General features: G+C 39.9%; 1 protein-coding gene and 1 pseudogene across 2 annotated transcripts in view; one reads left to right on the top strand and one right to left on the bottom strand.

Moving 5' to 3' along the window:
* Positions 1–22,672, bottom strand: part of FHIP2A (FHF complex subunit HOOK interacting protein 2A) — a 40,808-nt gene that overhangs the window by 14,260 nt on the left and 3,876 nt on the right. The window contains exons 2-13 of one of the 2 annotated variants that reach the window (XM_053584850.1): positions 18,287–18,365; positions 13,015–13,184; positions 8,700–8,804; positions 8,475–8,597; positions 5,200–5,493; positions 4,772–4,968; positions 3,093–3,207; positions 2,484–2,560; positions 2,199–2,391; positions 1,864–2,033; positions 1,296–1,436; positions 331–421 (exon numbers count right to left, since the gene is read on the bottom strand). In XM_053584850.1, the coding sequence (XP_053440825.1) occupies positions 331–421; positions 1,296–1,436; positions 1,864–2,033; positions 2,199–2,391; positions 2,484–2,560; positions 3,093–3,207; positions 4,772–4,968; positions 5,200–5,493; positions 8,475–8,597; positions 8,700–8,804; positions 13,015–13,184; positions 18,287–18,365 (1,755 nt within the window). The remainder of the gene's footprint in view (positions 1–330; positions 422–1,295; positions 1,437–1,863; positions 2,034–2,198; positions 2,392–2,483; positions 2,561–3,092; positions 3,208–4,771; positions 4,969–5,199; positions 5,494–8,474; positions 8,598–8,699; positions 8,805–13,014; positions 13,185–18,286; positions 18,366–22,672) is intronic. The other variant, XM_053584851.1, reaches the window with a different exon arrangement.
* On the top strand, positions 11,165–11,805 carry LOC128582548 (integrin beta-1-binding protein 1-like; annotated as a pseudogene).

The following is a 22,672-nucleotide window of genomic DNA, read 5'->3' as shown; positions in this document are numbered from 1 at the left end:
AGTAGTGAGAGCAAAGATCAGGTGTCACTATTTTTTTTTTTTTTATTGTTGGGGATTCATTGAGGGTACAATAAGCCAGGTTATACTGATTGCATTTGTTAGGTAAAGTCCCTCTTGCAATCGTGTCTTGCCCCCAAAAGGTGTGGCACACACCAAAGCCCCCACCCCCTCCCTCCTTCCCTCTCTCTGCTCTTCCTTTCCCCACCCCTCCCTCCTTCTTTTTAATGACAATGGAGTCATTTCTTTGGAGCAATGGCAGTGGGCAATGTGACAAAGACTGTGTGTGTGTATTTTCACATTTCATTTCCAAAATTTAGTTACTGCACTAACCTGCCTGTGAGCATCTCGGAGGTAGGTATCATATCCAGTGCCCTCAACATGGTAAGATGATTTGGCTTCATCCGGTACCAGACAGAGAAAACTTAAATGAAAAAGGCCATAAGCAATAACATGAATACTCTCACAATTCAATGAAATCTGAACATGTATTAAGTTATCTACTGGTATCCAAAGTTTAGCTAAATATTAATACAAAAGGAAACTTGAAAACAAGAATTATGTTAAATCCGTATCTTGAGTTAGTCTTATAATGCACAGATTAAATACTTTCATTATTTTAAAGGCTTTCTGAAAAAGTTACTAATTCCACTTAAAACAGGAGGAAGCCAGAGAAAGGTTTTTCTTTTTCTCCCTTTAGATTGCTGCACAGTAACAGACTGCCATGAGGTCTGCTCATCTCAGGAATAAGGCTTTTCAGTAATTGAACTTGGGATTTTTATGCTTCCTAATTTTGCATCTGGAGTCAGATGTAATTTTCTCTAAAGTCACTCAGGCAGATCAATGACACTATTGCAAGGGAAGAAAAAAGAGAAGAAAACTGCCATAGAAAAAGGAACTTTTACAAAAATGTAAAACCACAAACTAAAAGGAACAGCCCTTTGCTTAGCACACATTTATTTAATAAATACATTTTGCCAAAATGGCAGTTCTCACTGTTGTTACAATTGGCGGTTGCTTAAAATTAAGTCCATTTATGTTAAAAAACATAGGGATACCTCCAGGGTTTGTTTAACCATAGTCATTTGTTTTTATTTTTGTATTAAGTAGAGCTTTTTTATTGTTACCAACTGTTGCCCCCAGGCTGTCACTTGTTACACAAGGAAGACAAAAAAGCTGACATCATGTTTAAAGAGGATTGAGTTCATAACATAGTTCTGCACAATCTCAGAGCAGAGCCATTCGATGTTATAAAGATAAGTAAAAGAGACGGATGTCAAATTTAGACAGCAACTCACCTATTGACGATTTTATGGACTTCGGTTTTCCCATCGTTTCTGGGGTGGTCTGGAGTAGCAGGAGGAGAGCGAAGCCACTCTTGGTTCGACAGAGTGTTATCTGGTGAAAGGTCAGTAAATAACGGATCTTCTTCCAGATCTCTAAGTTTAATTTAATGATGTACAAGAAAACAATATTTTATTATGACATTTTCTAAACCGAAAGATTCTCTGCTGTGTTCTTAGAGAACATTACACAATTCTGCTCATATAAACAATTAAGGAATACTGTATTTATATGTCATAGACAAATTTAACAAACTCCAAAAATTTTGTTATTAGGTTTAATGAATACATAGTATCATTTGTAATTTAAAAGGATAGTACTATTAGGGCATCTAATTTTACATTTAAAAAATTTTTTTAATTGTTAGCGGTGTTTTTTCCCCCAAACCCCCACCCCAAGAATAAGGGACAGAAGCAAGAGGAGAAAGCTCTAACTCTAAACAGAACACTGAACTCCCTCAATGAACCCCAACAATAAAAAAAAAAAAGAACACTGAACTCAGAGAGTTGGATAAAAACTTACACGGCTCCTGCTATCAGTCCATTTTCTACAACATCTTTATCTTCTGGGCACAAAGGTTTATATTCTGTGTAATTTCTTTCTTCAAGATTTCTTAGGACCAAGTTGTAAAGAATGTGCTCATTGGGTTTTTGTAAAAGATGTTCAAACATTCTTAATGTCATTATGCTTATCTGAAACCAAAATAGATAAAAGCTAACTGAAAAATATCTTTGAGTTACTGTTCTCATGCCTTTGATTTTTAAAGTCATATAAAACAGAGGCTGTATTCAAAACATCCCTTTAATATCAGTATTTCAAAGACTCTGAGTCCAATTCTAAATCATTACATTGCTTACCTCATCAGATATGTGATCACAATGTTCAATTAACCTATGTCTTAAAGGATGTCTGCTAATTTCTGCCAGAGTTTCTGGTTCTCTCTGTTCCCCAAGGATAAAAAACACCATTTCTTGAAGCAAAACATCAGAGGTTACTTGCCGGACAATGCGATGGAGCAGCGCGGTTGATGTCAGAATCCCCATCTCAGAGCTGAGTGCATCAAAAATAAGTGATTAGTGGGCAGAAACGGCATGAAGACAGCGTTCTCTGTGTGTGCGTTTTAAAGAAAACAGGTTACTCACGTTTGCATTAACTGAGGTTCCATAACTCCAATAAAAAATCTTTCATGAACAGCTTTGGCAAGAATAACAGCAGCAGTCTAGAATGGAGGATAAGCATGGTTACCCTTTTATTAATGTAAAAGAGATTCATCTGCAACAAATCACAGTTTCTGCTCCCTATCTGAATCAGTGTGGAAAGACAAAACTTGCCTTTTGATTGTCTTGTCCATGGCATACAAACCTAGATTAGATGTTAGCTATTGGGTCATGTATATTTTTTCTAATTTTCCAAAACTAAGAGGAATGGGACAAAAATATTATTGCAATGACCTTATAGTATTAACATCTCCCCAAAGAGCAGGACTACAGGGAACTCCATGCTACCTTATGACGTACTGCACCATTAACACTTAAGGAAACTTAAAAGGACAGAACTTGAACTTTGATTTATTCTGGAATTGTAGTTCACACACACACACACAGACACACACACACACACACTTTATTTTACCAACTGTGCTATCCTAAGACAGTTAAGATATATCTGGGGATATAAACTAGGGATTTCCAATGTCTTTAGTAAACACTTACACTTTAAAATGACCAATAAACAACAAGAAGAATTCAAACCTTTTGGGCTTCCTTAATAAGTTGATCACAATAATCAAACCAGGAAAGAAATGAAATTAAGGCTCGTTTTCCTGGAAATGCTGAAGCGTCTTCTTTGTGACTATATGAGTCCAAGCTGTAGGAACAAGGAAGAAATGCTAAGTCCAAGGTTATCCAAGAGCATGAACCCTATTTAATACAAATGAAGGAAAATAAAGGCGCGTGACTCAGTCAACTGGCAATGCCAGCGGACAACCAGAGAGGTATTTAAAAACAAGCCAAAGACAAGAGAAAACCTTTTAATAAGAATTGTAAATGATTTTCATTCACAAAGTGGGGAGAGAGAGACTAAAGCTGAGGCAGCGGCAGGACGACTCCACCTGGACAGCTCCTCAGATGTCCACCACAGATGTGACCAAGGGACAGCAAGGGAAAGGTGGAGGTTCACAGCTGCTGGGGTGCAAGAAAGAAAGGTAAGGGAGCATCTGAAAAGGTAGCGACGGGGCCGCTTCTCCTCCTGCCGTAAAATGCAATGCAGTTGTGATGTCAGCCCTAGGGATGCTGGTAGAATACAAGGCAGAAAAAGAACAAGTAAAAAACGACGAGTTAAGCATACAAAGAAAAAAATTACAAGGTATTATGTCAAACCGGTAGACTGCTCATAGGTGGTGGGATTATGGGTGGTTTTTATTTACACTGCTTTATACTTTTTAATAACTTACAAATGTGCTGCAATAATCCCATTTCCCTGGGAGAATCAAGGTAGAAGGGATGAAAGACTAAGGCAGGAGAGATTCTATACGAGCAGGCCCTGAGACACCTCAGACTGCTCCGCAGGCTGTGGAAATTATTTATGAGAAAGGAGATTCCTTCTTTTAGAATCACAGCTCACAGCAGCCTCAAACTCTTGGGCTTAAGCAATTCTCTTGCCTCAGCCTCTCAAGTAGCTAGGACTACAGGCACCACCGCAACACCCGGCTATTTTTTTGTTGTAGTTGTCATTGCTGTTTAGCTGGCCTGGGCTGGGTTAGAACCCGCCAACCTCAGTTTGAGTACCTGGGGCTGTAACCACTGTGCTACAGGCACAGAGCCTAGAGTTTCTTGCCTTAAATAAAAATAATTATGTAAAGTTATTGGTCTCAATGTACGCCCTTAAAAATTGATCAGTGTAAGGCCTGGTGTGGTGGCTCACGCCCGCAATCCTAGCATTCTGGGAGGCTGAAGCAGGTGGATTGCTTGAGCTCAGGAGTTCAAGATCAACCTGAGCAAGACCAAGACCTCCATCTCTAAAAATAGCTGGGCATTATGGCAGGCACCTGTAGTTCCAGCTACTCGGGAGGCTGAGGCAAGAGGATTGCTTGAGTCCAAGAGTTTGAGGTTGCTGTGCACTATGATACCATGACACTTTATCCAGGGTGACAAAGTGAGACTTTGTCTCAAAAAAAAAAAAACTGATCAGTGTAATGAATGAAAATATAAATAGTTTAACTATATAATAGCTGAATTGTTCCCCTACCAATTCACTACCACTGATTGATAAATTTAACACAAACCTTAAGAAAACATTCCCATTTAACAATCACAAGTCATGTTACACTTTTCAAAGCTTCAGATTTCTATCACTGCAAAACAGAAATGCATTTTAAAATGTAGATGTAAGAAGTCAACCTTTAGGGGAAAATATAAACAATGGTGCTTACCCCCAGTTAATTGCTTCCACTGTTTCAATATCTAATGGATCCACTGACTGAGGTAGGGCCTGGTACAGGGAGGCAAGTCTGTCTGTCAGCAGTTCGCAGAGGCAAGTGCTCTGGGTAAGGCACTTGGCAGCCGCGGGCTCCGGCAAACTCACTAACAACATCAAGCCCTCGCAAGCTTTCACAGCTATTCGGCCATCCTATGACGGGAAAAAAAATACCCCTTCAATTCTTGAATTATATTCGCATCAAGTTGTTTGGAAAAATTCAACATAAAAGGAGTTAATGTTTTACACCTAAAGAAGAATGGATTTCTTTTTTCTATCTTAAAGGCATAGTATTGAGATCATGTTAGAGGAAAAAAAGTGAAGATGAGTCAGAGAAAAGTGAGTTGTATAATAAAAAAAAGAAAAGTAAAGACGACAACTCACAGGACTTCTAGTAAGATTTAACAAAGAATTCACTAAATTATAATCCTGGTTTGGACGAGCAGCTGAGGCCTCTGGCAGTGAAGTGACAGTAAGGTTGTCCAGGCTTGTGGAGAGGTCGTCCACGTGAGGGGACTCATCCTCCAATTCCATTTGCTCTGCTCCAGTAGCACCGCCAGACACTGCCTCTGGCTGATGAGACTGTCCTGTATCTGTTGACAAAGAATCTTGACCTTTTAATTCATCTTCTGAAATTACATTTGGTATTCCTTTGGAAGCCAATGACTTCAACTTATTCTGAAAAGGAATACACGTTGTATAAGAATCGTATCAAGAACCTTGCAAGCCAGAACCCGTACTTTAATAGGTTTTTCTACAACTAACATTTCACGTGCCTAACCAAACTAGCAATAAATGTTACGTCAAATAAAAACACTCAGACTTTCAACAAACTGCTTTAGAGTAATTCTCCCATTGCGCAGGAGTTTATGATATTCTTCGTACTAACTATACAAAATGTTTTATAGTGGACAACAGCAATGAGTAAGGTTAGTGATAACTATTTAACTACTAGTAAAAATAACTAATATTAGTGGGAAAAAAGTTTCAGGAGGTTTCAATTGCAGTTAACATTTTTCTTATTGGGCTACTCTAAATACATAGTCTTGATGTTAATTTTTCTAAGATCACAGGGAAAAAATATAAATTTACAAATAAAAGTATTTTAAAGTTCTAAAGTTATCAGCATTTGACTTAAGATTTCCACAAAAGTACCTAAATTCTCTTAAATATAAGCAACTTTTCTATGTCTTTCCCTTATACTTCTACTCTATAAGAAAACAAGAAAGTAGTCCAAGGACATTTTTATTACTGAATTTAGGATAAGAGATAGGATTTTTCAACTTGCCTTTGCAAAGAAAAAAATAAATAGAAGATTTGCCTAAAATGCTGGCACCCTTTGCCAACATACACACTCAAGCCTCAATCACAAAGAGAATCTTAACAGAAACAAATTATTAGTTTTAAGGCAAAATGTCTTCCTTTCCATTTGAAATAAAAGCAAAAATCAAATTATATACACAAGCTAAAATTTAACTTAAACCAGCTTCTCCACAGGGCCTGTCCCAGCACTGGTCATAATAGAAGCACACTAAAGGCTCAACGAATTCAAGGTTCGACTTGAAAAGTTATATTGTAGTAATTGCAAATCACTTTAATTGACTTGGTGCTGTTGCACAGTGGTTATGGCACCAGCCACATGCACTGAGGCTAGGGGGTTCGAAGCTGGCAGGGGCCATCTAAACAACAAAACAACAATAACAACTACAACAACAAAAATAGCCAGGCGTTATGGTGGGCACCTGTAGTCCCAGCTACTTGGGAGGCTGAGGCAAGAGAATCGCTTAAGCCCACAAGTCTGAGGTTGCTGTGAGCTGTGACGCCCGAGGGCAACATAGTGAGACTCTGTCTCAAAAAAAAAAAAAAAAAATCACTTTAATTGTTGTTAGAAGTACAGTTTAGAACAATATTCTTGAGAGACTGAGCTCACAGCACACATATTAAAAGAAAACAACCCCAGGGCGGCGCCTGTGGCTCAGTGAGTAGGGCGCCGGCCCCATATACCGAGGGTGGCGGGTTCAAACCCGGCCCCGGCTAAACTGCAATCAAAAAATAGCCGGGCGTTGTGGCGGGTGCCTGTAGTCCCAGCTACTCGGGAGGCTGAGGCAGGAGAATCGCTTAAGCCCAGGAGTTGGAGGTTGCTGTGAGCTGTGTGAGGCCACGGCACTCTACCGAGGGCAATAAAGTGAAACTCTGTCTCTACAAAAAAAAAAAAAAAAAAAAAGAAAACAACCCCATGAACACACCAAACTTGCCAATTTCCAACAAAATCAATTTGTGTATCACAGTCATTATGAAAGTAAGACATTTTATTTCATCTAAAATACTAGTAATATTGTTGGGAGAAGTGTCTTAGCACAGCACTCTCTCCTTAAACCAGTGTTTCCCAAAGTTTTCTCAAGATTATTGGTATCCTGGTATTCTGTGGGGCTTGATAAAAATGCAGATACCAGAGTCCCACCAAGACCTGCTGAATGTGACTATCTAGAGGTGGAGCCAAGGAATGTGCACTTTAGAAAAGCTCCCTGGGGATGAGGAACTGCTGCCTCAGCTCTCGTACTTTGGTTCCTACTGAAACCATTCCCTTCCTACTTTAGGGATCTCATCAGGACCTACATTATTTATGCACATAACTGCCAAATCTCTCTCTCTCTTTTTTTTTTTTGTAGAGACAGAGTCTCACTATGTCACCCTTGGTAGAGTGCCGTGGTGTCACAGCTCACAGCAACCTCCAACTCCTGGGCTTAGGCAATTCTCTTGCCTCAGCCTCCTCAGTAGCTGGAACTACAGGCGCCGGCCACAACACTTGGCTATTTTTTTGTTGCAGTTTAGCCGGGGCCGGGTTTAAACCTGTCACCCTCGGTATATGGGGGCCAGTGCCCTACCCACGAAGCCACAGGCGCCACCCAACTGCCAAATCTCTTAAACCTAGACTTCCCTCCCCCGTCACAGATTTGCAGCACCAAACACCTGCTAATAATCTCTATCAGGATATCATGACAACTCAAAGCTTCCAGAACCAAAATTATCATCTTCTCCCTTAAAAGAAACTCCCTTGGGTCTCCTGTCTTTCCACTAGCAGCAGCCTTATTGGGTCAGAAATTCACACACTCAAATCAGCCTTTCGCTGCTTCCTGCACCTGAGCAGTTACCAGACCATAGAGAGCCTACTTCTAGTCTCCTGAATATTCTCCCTGCATTCCGACCCACTGCTCCCAACTACTACATGAGGTTAGAGAGGTAATTCATGCTTTTTGCCATCTTATCCAAATCTGCACGTGCCAGCCTTCCCCCAGGCCAGATTACCCCCGCTACACACTTGAGTCAGCTTGGCTGAAAACAGGATAGCCTGTAAGCTTCTGTCACCTCTCTATTCCTCATTCACACTCCCAGCTCTTCCAAAGCCTTGGTTTTGTGCCAGTCGGATCCCTGCACTGCCCCATGTATCTGGCTCAACTGCATTCTTTGAAGGTGTTTTTTTCCCCAGGAGATTCCAAGTGAGAATATAACAGTAATCTTACATGAAAAATAATTCTGGAAAGTAAAGCAAGCTGATAAACCATAAAATACAATTCCCTCTAAAATTATTTAGATGATTCAATTTTCATAATGATCTTAATATAAGCGTACTTTGAAGATTGACAAGAAGTGTTCCATACCTCCAGAAAAAAATTAACCAGGTAGGGATCCTGCTTTAGCTTTGCACACACAATACAAAGAAACTGAATCTCCTCATTTTCCGTTGGTGTTGCAAGGACTTCACCACAGAGTCGAATTAATTTCTGCCAAGAAAATGTTTTAAACTCTTTAAACTCAGGGTATTTTTTGCAAGTATGTAAATAACAAATCCAGTCTAATAATTTTACGTAAAGGGAACAAGGTACCTGCACTGGCCTGTGCACATTAATGTGCGGGAGCAGCGGCTGCCGGATCCGTCCCAGGAGCTTGGTGTAGAACACCAAGACCTGCTGCTTCATCCCCGGGGGGCACTGGGCACAGGGAAATGGGAACACCAGTAAGAACAGACAACACAAACACACGTGCACAAGAGACAATGTCTGGGAATGTATTCTACCTGCAAATGACAGGGCAACTGGCCAGTTAAGGACTCAGCCAGAAAAAAACTTTACATGAAAATACTAAAGACCTGTATTCTAGAAATAAAATTATACATCCGAGACCACAGTATAGCATATGAGACCGCGGGCTCGTGTAATTATAAACAGCATGGTGAGGATACTTTGTTGAGATTAGAGTTTGGTTCAGGCAATGTCAGCTTGCTTATATTCTAAATGCTGGGGCAACGTGAAACTCTTTAACAGTCAACCCCCTGCCAGAACCATGGCAGAATCTTGTTGCTTACACTAATGATGGATAATTGATAACTTGCCATCATCTATGCAGGAATAAATGAAGTCTTCTAACACATACATGTAAATAAAAGGAATTCTATAATATAAACTTGTGAGTTATTCTAACAATTGAGAATGGACCCTCGGTATCCATGGAGGTCTGGTTCCAGGATCCCCCAACTATGGCCAAATTTTCACATATTCAAGTCCCACAGTGGGCTCTGCATATAGGTGGGTTTCACAAGCCAGGAATACTGTATTTTCATCTGTATTTGGTTGAAAAATCCACATACACACGTAAGTGGACCCTTGCAGTTCAACACTATGCTATAGAAAGGTCAACCGTAGTTGCAAAATTATTTACAATACAAAATTATAGCCAAAGAATATTTAATAAAGAAGTTTTAGGCCTGGAATGGTAGCTCACACCTATAATCCCATCACTTTGGGAGGCTAAATTGGAGGACATTTGAAGCGAGGAGTTTGAAACCAGTCTGGGCAACATAGTGAGACCCCATTTCTACAAAAAATAAGAAATTAGCTAGGTGTGGTGTGCACTCATAGTCCCAGCTATTTGGGAGGCTGAGGCAGAAGGATCATTTGAGTCCAGGAATTCAAGGTTATAGTGGCCTACCATTGGGCCACTGGGCTCCAGCCTGAGTGACAAAGTGAGACCCTACCTCTTAAAAAAAAAAAAAAAGAAAGAAAGAAAGAAATTTTCATAACACACCAGTTGTTTTAAGTATTTGCTGGAAAGTAGGTAAACCTGATGATTACTCATGGTGTGGATCAAGAGTATGAATTAACAGGTTTATATGTCCTATGATTAAGCTGCTTATACCTCTTCACGCTCAAAAAAGTCACAAAATGAGTATTTCTAATATGTCACCATAGACATGTTATCTGAAAATAGTACAAACTATACTCTTAAGCACAATTTTTTTTTTTACAATAATATTTTTAAAGATAGAAATCCCTTGTTTTGGCCCAGTGCTGGAGCTCATGCCAATAAGCCTCACACTCTGGGAGGCCAAGGTGGGGGTATTGCCTGAGCTCATGAGTTTGAGACCAGCCTGAGCAAGAGCGAGACCTTGTCTCTATTAAAAACAGAAAACTGAGGCAAGAGGATCACTTGAGCCCAAGAGTTGGAGGTTGCTGTGAGCTATGATGATGCCATGGCACTCTACCTAAGGTGACAGCTTGAGACTCTGTCTCAAAAAAAAAGAAATACTTTATTCAGATAAACCATTAATAATATGTACAATCACCTTTATTTATCAAAAATAAATTTACTATTGGTACAATTCTAACTTTTTGCTCAAAAACTAAGACTTATTCAATTTAATGTTGTATAATCCCTCTCTCGTCTGGACAAGAAAAACAAGGGAAGAAATGAACTACAGGATATTATGGAGCAGATGAGTTACTCAGAAAATATAAATTGTATGAATTTAAAAATGGTCTGGCATAGTGGCTCATGCATGTAATCCTCGCACTTTGGGAGACCAAGACAGGAGGATTACTTGAGGCCAGGAGTTCAAGACCCACGTAAGGAAAAGCAAGACCCCCCATCTCTACAAAAAAAAATAGAAAAATTAGCCAGGTGTGTGGCATATCCTGTAGCTACTTAGGAGGCTGAGCCAAGAGATCACTTGAGCCCAGGAGGTTGAAGTTGCACTGAGCTATGATGATGTCACTGCACTCTAGCCCAGATGGCAGAGCAAGAACTTATCTCCAAAAACAATAACAAAAAAGTAGAAAGGACTGGGGTAGGTGCCCAGGCACCGGCGGCCGGGGCTCTCTAACTCCCCCTGATGCACAGGTGGCCCCAGGGATGGGCCCACAGCTGTGAGGTAGATTGTTTCTCTGAAAAGAACTGACCATGTCAGAACAAAAAGAAGCTCTCTGTGCAGACGGCTGTCTCTGGAACCTTTGAAGAAAATAGTATTGAATTCTGCCGAGATCTTTTCTGGATCAAGGTATGGTGAAAAATATTTTGGAAAGGCAAAAAGTGACACAGCAGTAGCAGTTCCCAAAGTACCGAGATCAGTACCAAGAGCAAGTCTGTAGATTCTAGCCTTGGGGATCTTTCACAATCCAGCACTGTGGCCAGCCTTGATACAGATTCCACCAAAACTCAGATTCAGATACCTGTGCAGAATTTTGAATAAAATATGTGGGTGCCACTGAGAAGCTGAAACTGTCTGAGGGAAAAGGGCTGGACGGGTCACTGGACCTGATGTTGCCCAGCAAGATGGAAAGTTGCCTTTTGTTCCCTTCTAGGAAGAATTTCTTATGGGAGTTTCCAAGTATGGCCTAAAAGTATCAACATCAGATCAGTACGGTGTCTGGCACAGGCATGCTCTATATTTATTCATCGGGATGCTGTGTTACGATGATGGTCTGGGGGCAGGAGAAAGCTTATGGGCTCTGAAGACCACACATGCAAGCAATGAAGAATACAGCCTGTGGGTTTATCAGTGCAAAAGCCTGGAACAGGCACAAGCAAGTTGTATCTACTGCTTCTGACTCTGTATTAACATCTGAGAAATCTAGGATCCTGCCATCAAGTGGAAATCAACTTCATCTGAAAGCTCGGCTGTTTTCAATCCGTAAAGTTGAACTGTTATGGCAATAAGTGAGCCCTTGCTCTAGACCAGTGGTTCTCAACCTTCCTAATGCCGTGACCCTTTATTTTCGTTGATGAAAATAATTTTATGGTTGGAGGTTACCACAACATAACTGTATTAAAAAGTCGTGGCATTAGGAAGGGTGAGAACCATTGCTCTAGACTTCTGGAAGAAAAGGCAATCTATAAAATATTGAACATTTGTTTTTATATTAAATGTGTTGTTATAAAGTGAATTTGAGTATTACATACTTAGTTAAAAGGGAATTGTCTTAACTGTTTGTACACTCAAAAACTACATATCAAACAGCTGCTGTGAGCCGACCCTGCTGGGGAAAATAGTGAAGCAGTAAATGACACCCACTCTACCCATAGAGTTTGCTGTGTTGTTGGGCACATCAATAAACGTCCTGAATGCCAAACAAAAAAAAAAAAAAAAAAAAAAGGAGAGAGAGAGAGAATTGTCTTTAATATACTATTCATGAGTCTATTCGGTATTAAAATGTGTCTATTTTGTTATAGTTTGATTTTTCACATGTGTTTAAAAAATTCATAGAGCCGAACAACAGAGTTTTGGAGGTTGGGAAGCAATCACTTCCTTGTTTTTAAAGAGGAAGAAAATTAACCAAGGAGACCTGATGAAGGTCAGAGTGCCTTAGAAACAAAGCTGGGACCGGAAACCAGCCCTCGGTATCACCACATGATTTGAAAATTTGTGTTCATAAACAATTTGAAGGTTTTGCGGCACAAAATATTTATATCATAAGCTTTGCAAATATCTTTCAACATTCATTAGGCCTAAAAATATAAATTAGTACCACTTATAAGTTGAATTAATGTCGGAATAATCTGTGACATTTTCTTTTAGGACTATGAAAAATAATTCTTATTTTTGTAACTCAGTTTTTGCTGGCTTCTCTCTTATATCCCTTGATTCTGAGCACATGCATTTCAAGCTTACTTTCATATGTTTGCACTGGGATTCTAAGCAACCCAAGTACCAGGTGTTGTCTGGAGAATAGGGAGCTTTGCTATCTCTAAGGACGCTGTACTTGTAATGGCCACACAATTTTCCTTTTCCCACAATCTTAAGGTGAATCCTGCTGTGTTCAACACGCATTTCTATAATTAAATTGGATACTGGGCAGATTACCTCTAAAACATTAATGCATGTATTACATTACACGCCCAAGAACATGATGGGGACTAGGAACTTACATCAGCCTTCCCTAAGGTGTATAATGTTTCCAAGATCTTGTGATGGAGCAAATATTCCATACATGGCCCCGTCTCTCCAGATTCCCGTTCATTTTCTTCTTGAACCAGTATATCTAACATCTGTTCCAGATGGGATGGAATGTTTGTATCAGTCACTGGGGCTTTATCATCTAAACAATAAAAAACACTCATCAAATATTCAAACAGTTTAACACTGCATATTTGCACCTAAAATACTCTCCATAATCCCTACTCCTATTCAAACAAAGAAAAAACCTGAACGACACACATAATAAAAGTTTACATTTATGGTATGATTATCTCTACTAGAATTTAAATGATACGATTTGCCATATTCTTACCCCAAACTGAATCAGTATTCTGTTACATATGCTATAAGCTAATATTCACCCATAATAATTTAAAAATAAGAGCAATTTATGTGGTAAATGGAAACATGATCAGAAAAAAATACATGTAATATCAAAATTTTCCATATGCTTGTGATTATTTTTCCAATTAGGCATTTCAGAAGACTGAATTTTAAGTTTCTTTACACAGAAACAGGTTGGCATGAAGATTAAGCTGAATCACCTAAAAAATGTGAAGAGGACAGGTTATGTTTTTGATTGCTACTATATTACTTCATAACATTGGAAAGTCACTCAATTAACACCCCAATCCATTTCCATATATAAAAACATAAGGAGCCAAAAAGAGAAACTTCTATTAAAATTTTTCACATCTCTCTTTATTAAAAGATTGGTGTTCCCAAAGTCTGTTTTTCAAAATGGCTTCTCAGGAGAATTCTGATGAAATATTATTGAGTTTTTAAAATAAAAATTTATTGATATTTTTAACATATCACAGACTCAAAAATCACATGGTTTTATCAACCTATCTTATTTTACTAAGGTTAAAAAGTACTTTAAATAAAATGCAAAGGTTTTTAGAACATTTCAATACAAAATAAATTAGGAAATGCCAAGTTCTTACTGTGTCTCCTGTGTCATTTACTGAGAACTTCTACAGTCCGTACGACACAATCCTGGCATGCTACATATTGAAATACTGCTTTGTTGTATACACACACACACACACACACAAACTTACACACAGGGCAAACCACATACTAAGACTTATGGAGAAATCAATGGAAGGATAAGGGTTATCCTTGTTTCCCAGGAGGTCACATATATCCAATTTGATACGGTATACAGCTGTTAAAAGCATGGGTCCTAGAGTTAGACAACTTGGATGCAAATCCTGGCTCTGCTACTTTTAGCTGGATGACCTGGCACAAATTATTTAAGCCTCAGACACCAAAATCTTTGAAACGGAACAAATAAACACTGGTAAGTGCTGCTGTACGATTTCAATGAAATGCCTTAGCTTAGCACATAGCAAGAATTCAAGAAATGTGAACTTACTATGTCTCATTTCATGTTCTTCTAAAATGAGTAGCGTAGAGCTAAGAAAATATAATTGTAAGTTTACTTGTAAATTACTCTTTTAAAATGTTTTTCCCCGTAACTGTCGACTTTACCCAAGTATGGTTTGATTACAATTACTTACAGGTAAAAAACTGACCAGTGAGACTTTTTAAATTGAGAAACAAATTAAATGTGTAAATTTGCCTTAAAAGGATTAAAATCCTTCCTCCCTAGGAGATGTAGTTTCTGTACTGGATCATTTTAAACTACAAATGTCAGTAACTTTCCAAGTGCTATTCCTTCCACCTGAAACGCCTTTAGCTCTTCACCTCCCTTCCAATCTCCTATTCTTCCTGGAAAGCCCAGGTCAGACGCCAGCTCCTTTCTCTGTACCCGACATTCCACCTGACGCAGACTTCCTCTGTCCTGTACCTTCCTGTAATGTATACACTAGTTTCTGCCACTAGATCGAGAAAAATCCTTTAATGCAAGACCCTATGCATTTCCTTAAAGCCATAGAGGGGGGCAAAGAATCCTAAGGATTTAAGAAAAGTCTCCTTTCAAAAACCATTTCTTTTTTTTTCTTTAAGACAGTCTCACTTTCTCACGCTGGGTAGAGTGCTATGGCATCACAGCTCACAGCAACCTCTAACTCTTGGGCTTAGGCGATTCTCTTGCCTCAGTCTCCCAAGTAGCTAGGACTACAGGCACCCGCCACAGCACCAGGCTATTTTTAGAGATGAGGTCTTGCTCTGCCTCAGGCTGGTCTTGAACTCCTGAGCTCAGGCGATCCACCCGCCTGAGCCTTCCAGAGTGCGAGGATTACAGGCTTGAGCCACCGCACCCGGCCTCAAAAACCATTTCTGTAATCTGCTGGCTAAATATGCAAATGAAGTTAGAAATTACATTCTACACTTAAAGGTATAAATGTTTTTTCTGTCTCATTTTTACTTATTACATAAACATAAAGGACTTTTCCTTTTAAAGATTAATCACCAATGACAGCGTCAGTTTGCCAAATCAGCTATCCTCGCTTCTCCATGTTAAAGGACAGGTGTCTGCATACCCACTGGCCTTCGCCTGCCTGTCCATCAGGGAGCCTACAGTGCTCTGCAGCAACGTCCCTACCTTGGAAGGTCAAGCTTCAGACCATGGGCCAAGTCCAGCCCTGCCATCAGTTTTTGTAAATAAAGTTGTATTGTAACGGAGTAATGCTCACTCTTTGATGTTTTGTGACAGCTGCTTTCATACATCAGCAGAGCGGAAAAGGTACAAAGGTGACTGTGTGGCCTACAAAGCCTAAAATATTTATTACCTGCCTCTTTTCAGAAAAAGTCTGCCAATTCTTTACATCCTCCACATTCTCTTTCTATCCTTCCTATTCAACCAGAACATGGCTTCCAAGGACCTGCCACACCCCATCTGCCTGCATCTGGCATTTGTTCTGCTTTCTTCCTTATTTTGATGGCATGAACTGCCCACAGGCCTACTGAAGGCCAAGCCTCCACTAGTACACAACATCCCTCCCTTCCTCGCCTACTTAATAATACTGCTCAAAAATTATCTCACCTCTTTTATTCACCTTTTCCTCTACGAGTGTTCCTGTCAAATTATAAGCTGCAATATCTTACATCTTTAAAAAAACTTAGGGGCCAAGTGCAGTGGCCTGTAATCCCAGACCTTTGGGAGGCAAAGCAAGAGGGTTACCTGAGGCCAGGAGTTCGAGACTAGCCTGGGCAATATAATGAGACCCCCCCAACTGTATCAAAAAAAAAGGTAATTTCAGCTACTCAGGAGGCTTGAGGCAGGAAGACTGCTTGAGCCCAGAAGTTCAAGGCTGCAGTTAAGCATTATTGCTCTGTAGTCCAGGCAACAGAGTGAGACCCTATTTAAAAACAAACAAACAAACAAAATGCTCTCTTGCCACCATTCTCTCTCAGCTCCCCATTTTCTCTTAAACCTGCTCCAGTTAGGCCTTCCCTTTCCTCCCTGACACTGCAATGTTCTTTGTGGCTGGACCCACTGATCTGTGCCCAGTCTTCACCAACCTAACCTGAGCATCATCTGACACAATCAAGCTTCTCCTCTTCCAGGCTTCTAGGACACCATTCCTTCCCAGCTACCTTTGACCTCACTGGCAAAAGCAATTTCTTTCGCCACTGTCCTCATCTTCTGACCCTAACCGCTGAGTCCCTGGGCTCAATTCCGTAATACGTCCCTCCTCCAACTACCCTAACTCAGATAATCTCATTCTGGAGTTAAATCCATTTACATGCTCATTACTCTCAATTTCATATCTCCAGCTCACACGTCCACTCTGAAAATCAGATTCCCATCGCCAATTGTCACCTGACATATCCAGTTGGATATATAATGGGCATCTTAATTTTAACGTCTCCAAATTCTCCCACACACCTGCTCCTCCTGCAGTCTCCACATTCTTGGTAACTGTTACCTCTTGTCTTCCAGCTGCTAAAACCCAAAACTTTGGAGTAATCTTTGGCTTTTATTACCTCATACTGAATACCAAATCCATCAAGAAATCCTCCTTCAAAAGATGCCCAGAACACAGTCTGGTGTGGGCTAAGCCACCACCGTCTCTTGCTTAGACCACTGTGACAGCAAGGACCTTAACTGTTCTTCCAGCTTTACCCCATATTCCTTCATCTGATTTTTTTTTCTTTTTTTTTTTTTTTTTTTGTAGAGACAGAGTCTCACTTTATGGCCCTCGGTAGAGTGCCGTGGCATCAGACAGCTCACAGCAACCTCCAACTCCTGGGCTTAAGCGATTCTCTTGCCTCAGCCTCCCAAGTAGCTGGGACCACAGGGGCCCGCCACAACGCCCGGCTATTTTTTGGTTGCAGTTTGGCCGGGGCCGGGTTTGAACCCGCCACCCTCGGTATATGGGGCCGGCGCCCCACCAACTGAGCTACAGGCGCCGCCCCTGATTTTTTTTTTTCAAAGAAGCCACAGTGATTACTTTAAAACAGAGTATGTTATAGCTCCACTCAAAACTCTGCAAAGGCTTTCTCAGAGTTAAAGCCAAAGCCCTTACAATAGCTTATGAGATCCCATGTGAATCTGCACCCCCTCAGCTCTGTCTGATTTCATTTCACACCACTTTGCTCTGGCCATGCTGGCTCCTTACAGTCCCGCCACATGCTCTGGCCCTAGGGTATAAGTGCTGTCATCTTCCTGGGACGCTCTTCCCCCCAGATATCCACCCGTTTGCTTCTTGTCTGCTTTAGATTTCAGCTCAGAAGTTTTGCTGGGCAGGGCGGCACCTGTGGCTCAAGGAGTAGGGTGCCGGTCCCATATGCTGGAGGTGGCAGGTTCAAACCTAGCCCTGACCAAAAACCAAAAAAAAGAAGTTTTGCTGGGCAATGAGGCTTTCTCTAAACTAAAACGGCCAACTGCTCAGCCCCGTCCCTCAAACACACACTTCTATCCTCCTTAGCCTCCTTCTACCACCTGATACACTATACCAGCGGTTCTCAACCTGTGGGTTGCGACCCCTTTGTAACAATGAAAATACATCGCAGCATTCAGAAGGTTGAGAACCCCTGCATACGCAGCTGTCTGTAGACTGAATGCCTCCCCCTAGTCAACATATAAGCTCTATTAGGACAGGGATGTTGTCTGATTCTTCAGTTCGTAAAACAGTCCCTGACACACAGTAGGTTCTCAGTAAATGTATGTTTAAATGAATGAATCTGAAAGATGAATTAACAGGAAAATTGTTTAGAAAGTTAAATATAAAATAACTTTGAAAACGTTTTTGAAATAAATTTTAGTGTTTCATAAATTTTCTGTTTAATTAATACCAGCATTATTCTTACCCGAAGTCTCTATGTAATAATGGGTAATTGCCTTCCAGTGATAAACAAAATCTTCTTGCAAAGGAAGAGAAGGTGCAAGCTACACAAACACACACACAAAAAGACAACAATTAAAAACATGGCATTAAAAGTGTCCTGTAAACTTTAACACTGTATTTGTCAATTATGATGGAAAAGCAGCAAGGAATTAAGTGATAAGCTTTAACTTATTTCTATATGTCAGACATCAAAGAGAAACAAAATGAGTCAATCTAAGAAAGTAAAAGTGCCTTATTAAAAAAAAAAAAAACAACACACATTTATCAACACTATTATAAAACTTAAGTGTTGGGCTTTTTTCCCCCCTCCCCTCAAACTCGTAACTACATAAGGCTTCAAAAGTACCTATGTTACATGAAAACACACTAATATTCTATTACCGAGATATTAGCAAAAGGAAATTACTGATAACCAGGATCTTTGTACCTAGGACTTAGAGATGCAAATCAGTAAAAAGCTGCTGAGTAAACGGTTACACATCACCACTACCAACGCATGTACCAAAGTCAACTTCCTAATCCGATTAAAACTGCTCCCTACATTCAGTGACACACACATGTAAAGCTTTTCTTTTTTAAGCCTGGATTAGGTGGTACATATTTTTAGTACAACGGCTACCCGAACAAGACACTTCCAATTCAAATTTCACGAAGACAAAAATGCTCTGTATTTTAGCTTTAAGACTTACTTCAGATGTTTCCAGACTAAAATTATATACCTCCAGCATCTCACAGCAAACCTACGAGGATTTCAGATGTGCTAAACGGATGGAAAAACACTTGGGTGCTCCTTCTGTGTTTTCTTTTACGTAAAAAGAGGAAAGAGAGTAAGAGCTCCCTTCGTTCTAGTGTGGTCGATCATTTTGTTCAGAAAGTACAGAGTTGACCCAGTTTAGTTCAGAACAAATAGGTTTCTATTCCGGGAGCCTAAGACATGGCAGAGTAATCTTCCATTTTCATCTACTTCCTCTACACGGACGGCCTAAAAGAGGTCGTGTTACTGCTGCCCCGCCACTTGTATCATTTTGATTGCTTAGTGTCCTCGGCGTTGACCTCAGAGTTGGCAGCCCTGTCAAAACGATTTCCCAACTCCTGTGAAAATTATCAACATTGGTCATAAGCATCTTCGGTGTTCCAATCAAGACGAAATGTATTTATGAAAAAAAAAATGGACCCCCCAAATTTCAATAATCATCCACATCTTAAAGCTAGCTCTTCCACCTTTCCCTGTTCACACCACTATGAATAGCACTGGATTAAGAGAGCACAAATGTTCACCTCACTTTCAAATAGAATGCTATGAAATCTAAAAACAGACCTTAAGAAAGGAGTTAAAGGGGGGTAGGAAGGGCAGGGGAAGGTCAGATCGAAGGAGGGTGAATGGTGGGATCACACCTATGGTGCATCATGCAAAGGTAAAAGTCGGATCTATTAGTAGAGTATAAATGTCTTATCACAATAACTAAGTAAACGAGATGAGGTATATATTAACCAGTGTGATGTAAGTGTTCCTAATTCTGTATGAAATCAGCACATTGTACCCCATACATGCATTCATGTATACGATCTATGTGTTTACGATTTAATTAAAATAAATAAATAAATAAAAGAAATAACCAATTAAAAAAAAAAAGAAAAAGAAGGGAGCCAATACTGAACTTCAAAGAAAACACAGAAAAATTACGTATGGAAGACTGAGAAAAAGAACCTATGCAGAAAATAAAGAAATCTTGGAAGAACAGAACAAACTTCCTAAAATTTTTAGGTTTTAAAAAATGTGTTTTTATTGGGTATTTGTTTTTAGAATCCTCTCTAAAATCTATAAAATTTGCCTTGTTTTTTTGGACCTCACTTTTATAGACAAGCTTTATATAGTTAAATGTTTTAACTAGTGAGACACACCCAAATGAAATGTGTTGCAGGAACTATACCTAGTTTCTTAAATATAAATGTTACGATTTGTTACATTTTTCCAAGGGAACCTTCTGTATATATAAGGAATTACAGCATCCTTCTTTCAGATTATTTCACCAATGGGATTTAACTGTCCTTGAAGGGAATACAAGGGAACGTCACTAAGCAGAGAGGTCTTCAAAGACCTGTGTCCGGACCTTTTTTTTTTTTTTTTTTTTTTTTTGCAGTTTTTGGCCAGGGCTGGGTTTGAACCCGCCACCTCCGCATATAGGGCCAGCACCCTACTCCTTTGAGCCACAGGCGCTGCCCCAGACCTTTGCTGTAGGTTACAGTCAAGTTCAAAGCAGGAGATGGTGTTAGTTACTTTGTGAATACCTCCCTCCCAGGAGTTTTAAGTAATAGTTCTAGATCTCAGATAACGTAGATTAGTAACAATCTTGTTCAACCAAGAATAAATACCCTTTATTTATGTAAAACTTCCTAGCAACTTGCATCTTTTATTTCTAATTCTAACAACATGCAACTGTCCATTTTCATCATTACACAGAAACATTTATGCTCTGGGTTTGAAAAAAAAAGACGTTTGAATCAGCACTGGAGGATTCTAATTTAATTTTTTACAATATGCAGATTAAATTTTTTAAAACTCATGCAATGACTACCTCAACTAAATATGGACATGAACAAACATATAACTGGACTTCACCTCCTCTGGAAAGCCTTGCCCGACTCTCCTTGCCCAGGATGAGTCCCTTCTACCTGTGCCTTAGCACCCTCCACAGTCTGCCCGCTCACTCCTCACCCGTATCCCACTTTTGTTACTGTTTAATTATCCACCTCTTCCATTAGATTGTCAACTCTACAAGGGCTAGCAGTGTGTCATCCTTTTCATCACTGAATCTCTAATTTCTAACTAAGTGATGGCATGAAATATTAGATAATATTTTCTAAGTGCATAAAGGAATAAGCCAGAAGTTGCCACCATTAAATGAGCAGTTATGTGCCCAGGGCAGTGCTACAAAGTCTGTACACACTGTATGGTCTTAATTTCTCACAATTTTGCCCAAACTCCTAAGACTCAAAGTTGGTTAACTGACTTAAGGAAACACTACTTATAACCACAAACCTGGCTGTCTCAAACATGCCCATCATGCAAAAGAACCTACATCAACAATTCAGATGAAAACTGGGGTTCTAAAAGCCATCTCCGCCTTTAAGGTCGATGAACATTACACGAACATTCTACTCTGAGATCTTTTAAAATGTTTCTTCCTAGGCCAGGCCAGGTGGTTCATACCTATAATCCCAGAACTTTGGGAGGCAGGAGGTTAGCTCAAGGCTAGCAGTTAAAGACAGCCTGCGCAACATAGCAAGACCTTAACTCTACAAAACTTTTTTTTAAAAAGCTAGGAGTGGCAGTGTGTGCCTATAGTACATGTTACCTGAGAGTCTGAGACAGGAGGTTTTGCTTGAGCCCAGGAAGTCAGGGCTTCAATCAGCTATGATCGTTCCACTGAATTGCGGCGTGAGTGACCCAGCAAGACCCTATCTCAGGGAAAAAAACAAAAGAAGAAATTTCTTCCTGTCCTCAACTTTCCTAATGCTCTTCCCTATCTTTTCTGCCTCCCTGGAGTCTAGCTCACTTCCTCAAGGGAGCCTTCTTTACTGCAATCCCAAGGGCTTGGTCCCTCCCTCACTGGCTGAAACAATCATCCAAATAATAATAATAATAATAATAATAATAATAATAATAATAATAATAATAATATAAGGGTTAACATTTACTGAGCATTTACCATGTGCCAGGCACTGCACTAACGACTTCATCTTTGTTATCTCATTTTAATCTTCACAACAATTCTATAGTATGTTTAATTATTTCCATTTTATAATGAAGACATCAAAATGTACAAAGATTAAGTAACTAACCCAAGTGCAGAATAAGGGACAGAAGCAGGACCGATCCCTGTTCTGACTCTAGGGGCTGGGTCACATTCTTATGCCTCCCTTATACCATGATTTAACATACGTATTTGTTTTGTTTCCCTAACTAGGCTGTAAGCACCATGACCAAAGACACAGGTAAACCTGTTCCTTCACACCGTGCCATGTTTTCATGGCAGTTCATATAACATTAGCTGAATGAGTAAAGGACTGAAATTAGAGACTACTTGTTGGAAAAAAATACCCTCAAGAACACACTATATATGGTGGATTTGAGGTTTTAATTCCCACAGCAGAGTAGATTTTTAAGTAATTACTAGTCCCAACAATCATCATTAACTTTTTTTCTTTTTTTGAAACCGTTTCTTGCTCTGCCACCCCGGTCAGAGCGCAGTGAACGACCATAGTTCACTTCAGCCTCCAAGTCCTGGGCTCAAGCGATCCTCCTGCCTGAGTCTTCCACAATCCACAAGCCTGTGCCACCAAAGCC

Source organism: Nycticebus coucang, chromosome 3 (genome assembly GCF_027406575.1).
Source record: "Nycticebus coucang isolate mNycCou1 chromosome 3, mNycCou1.pri, whole genome shotgun sequence".
NCBI classification, from domain to species: domain Eukaryota; kingdom Metazoa; phylum Chordata; class Mammalia; order Primates; family Lorisidae; genus Nycticebus; species Nycticebus coucang.
This window is presented reverse-complemented; position numbering and strand designations above follow the sequence as displayed.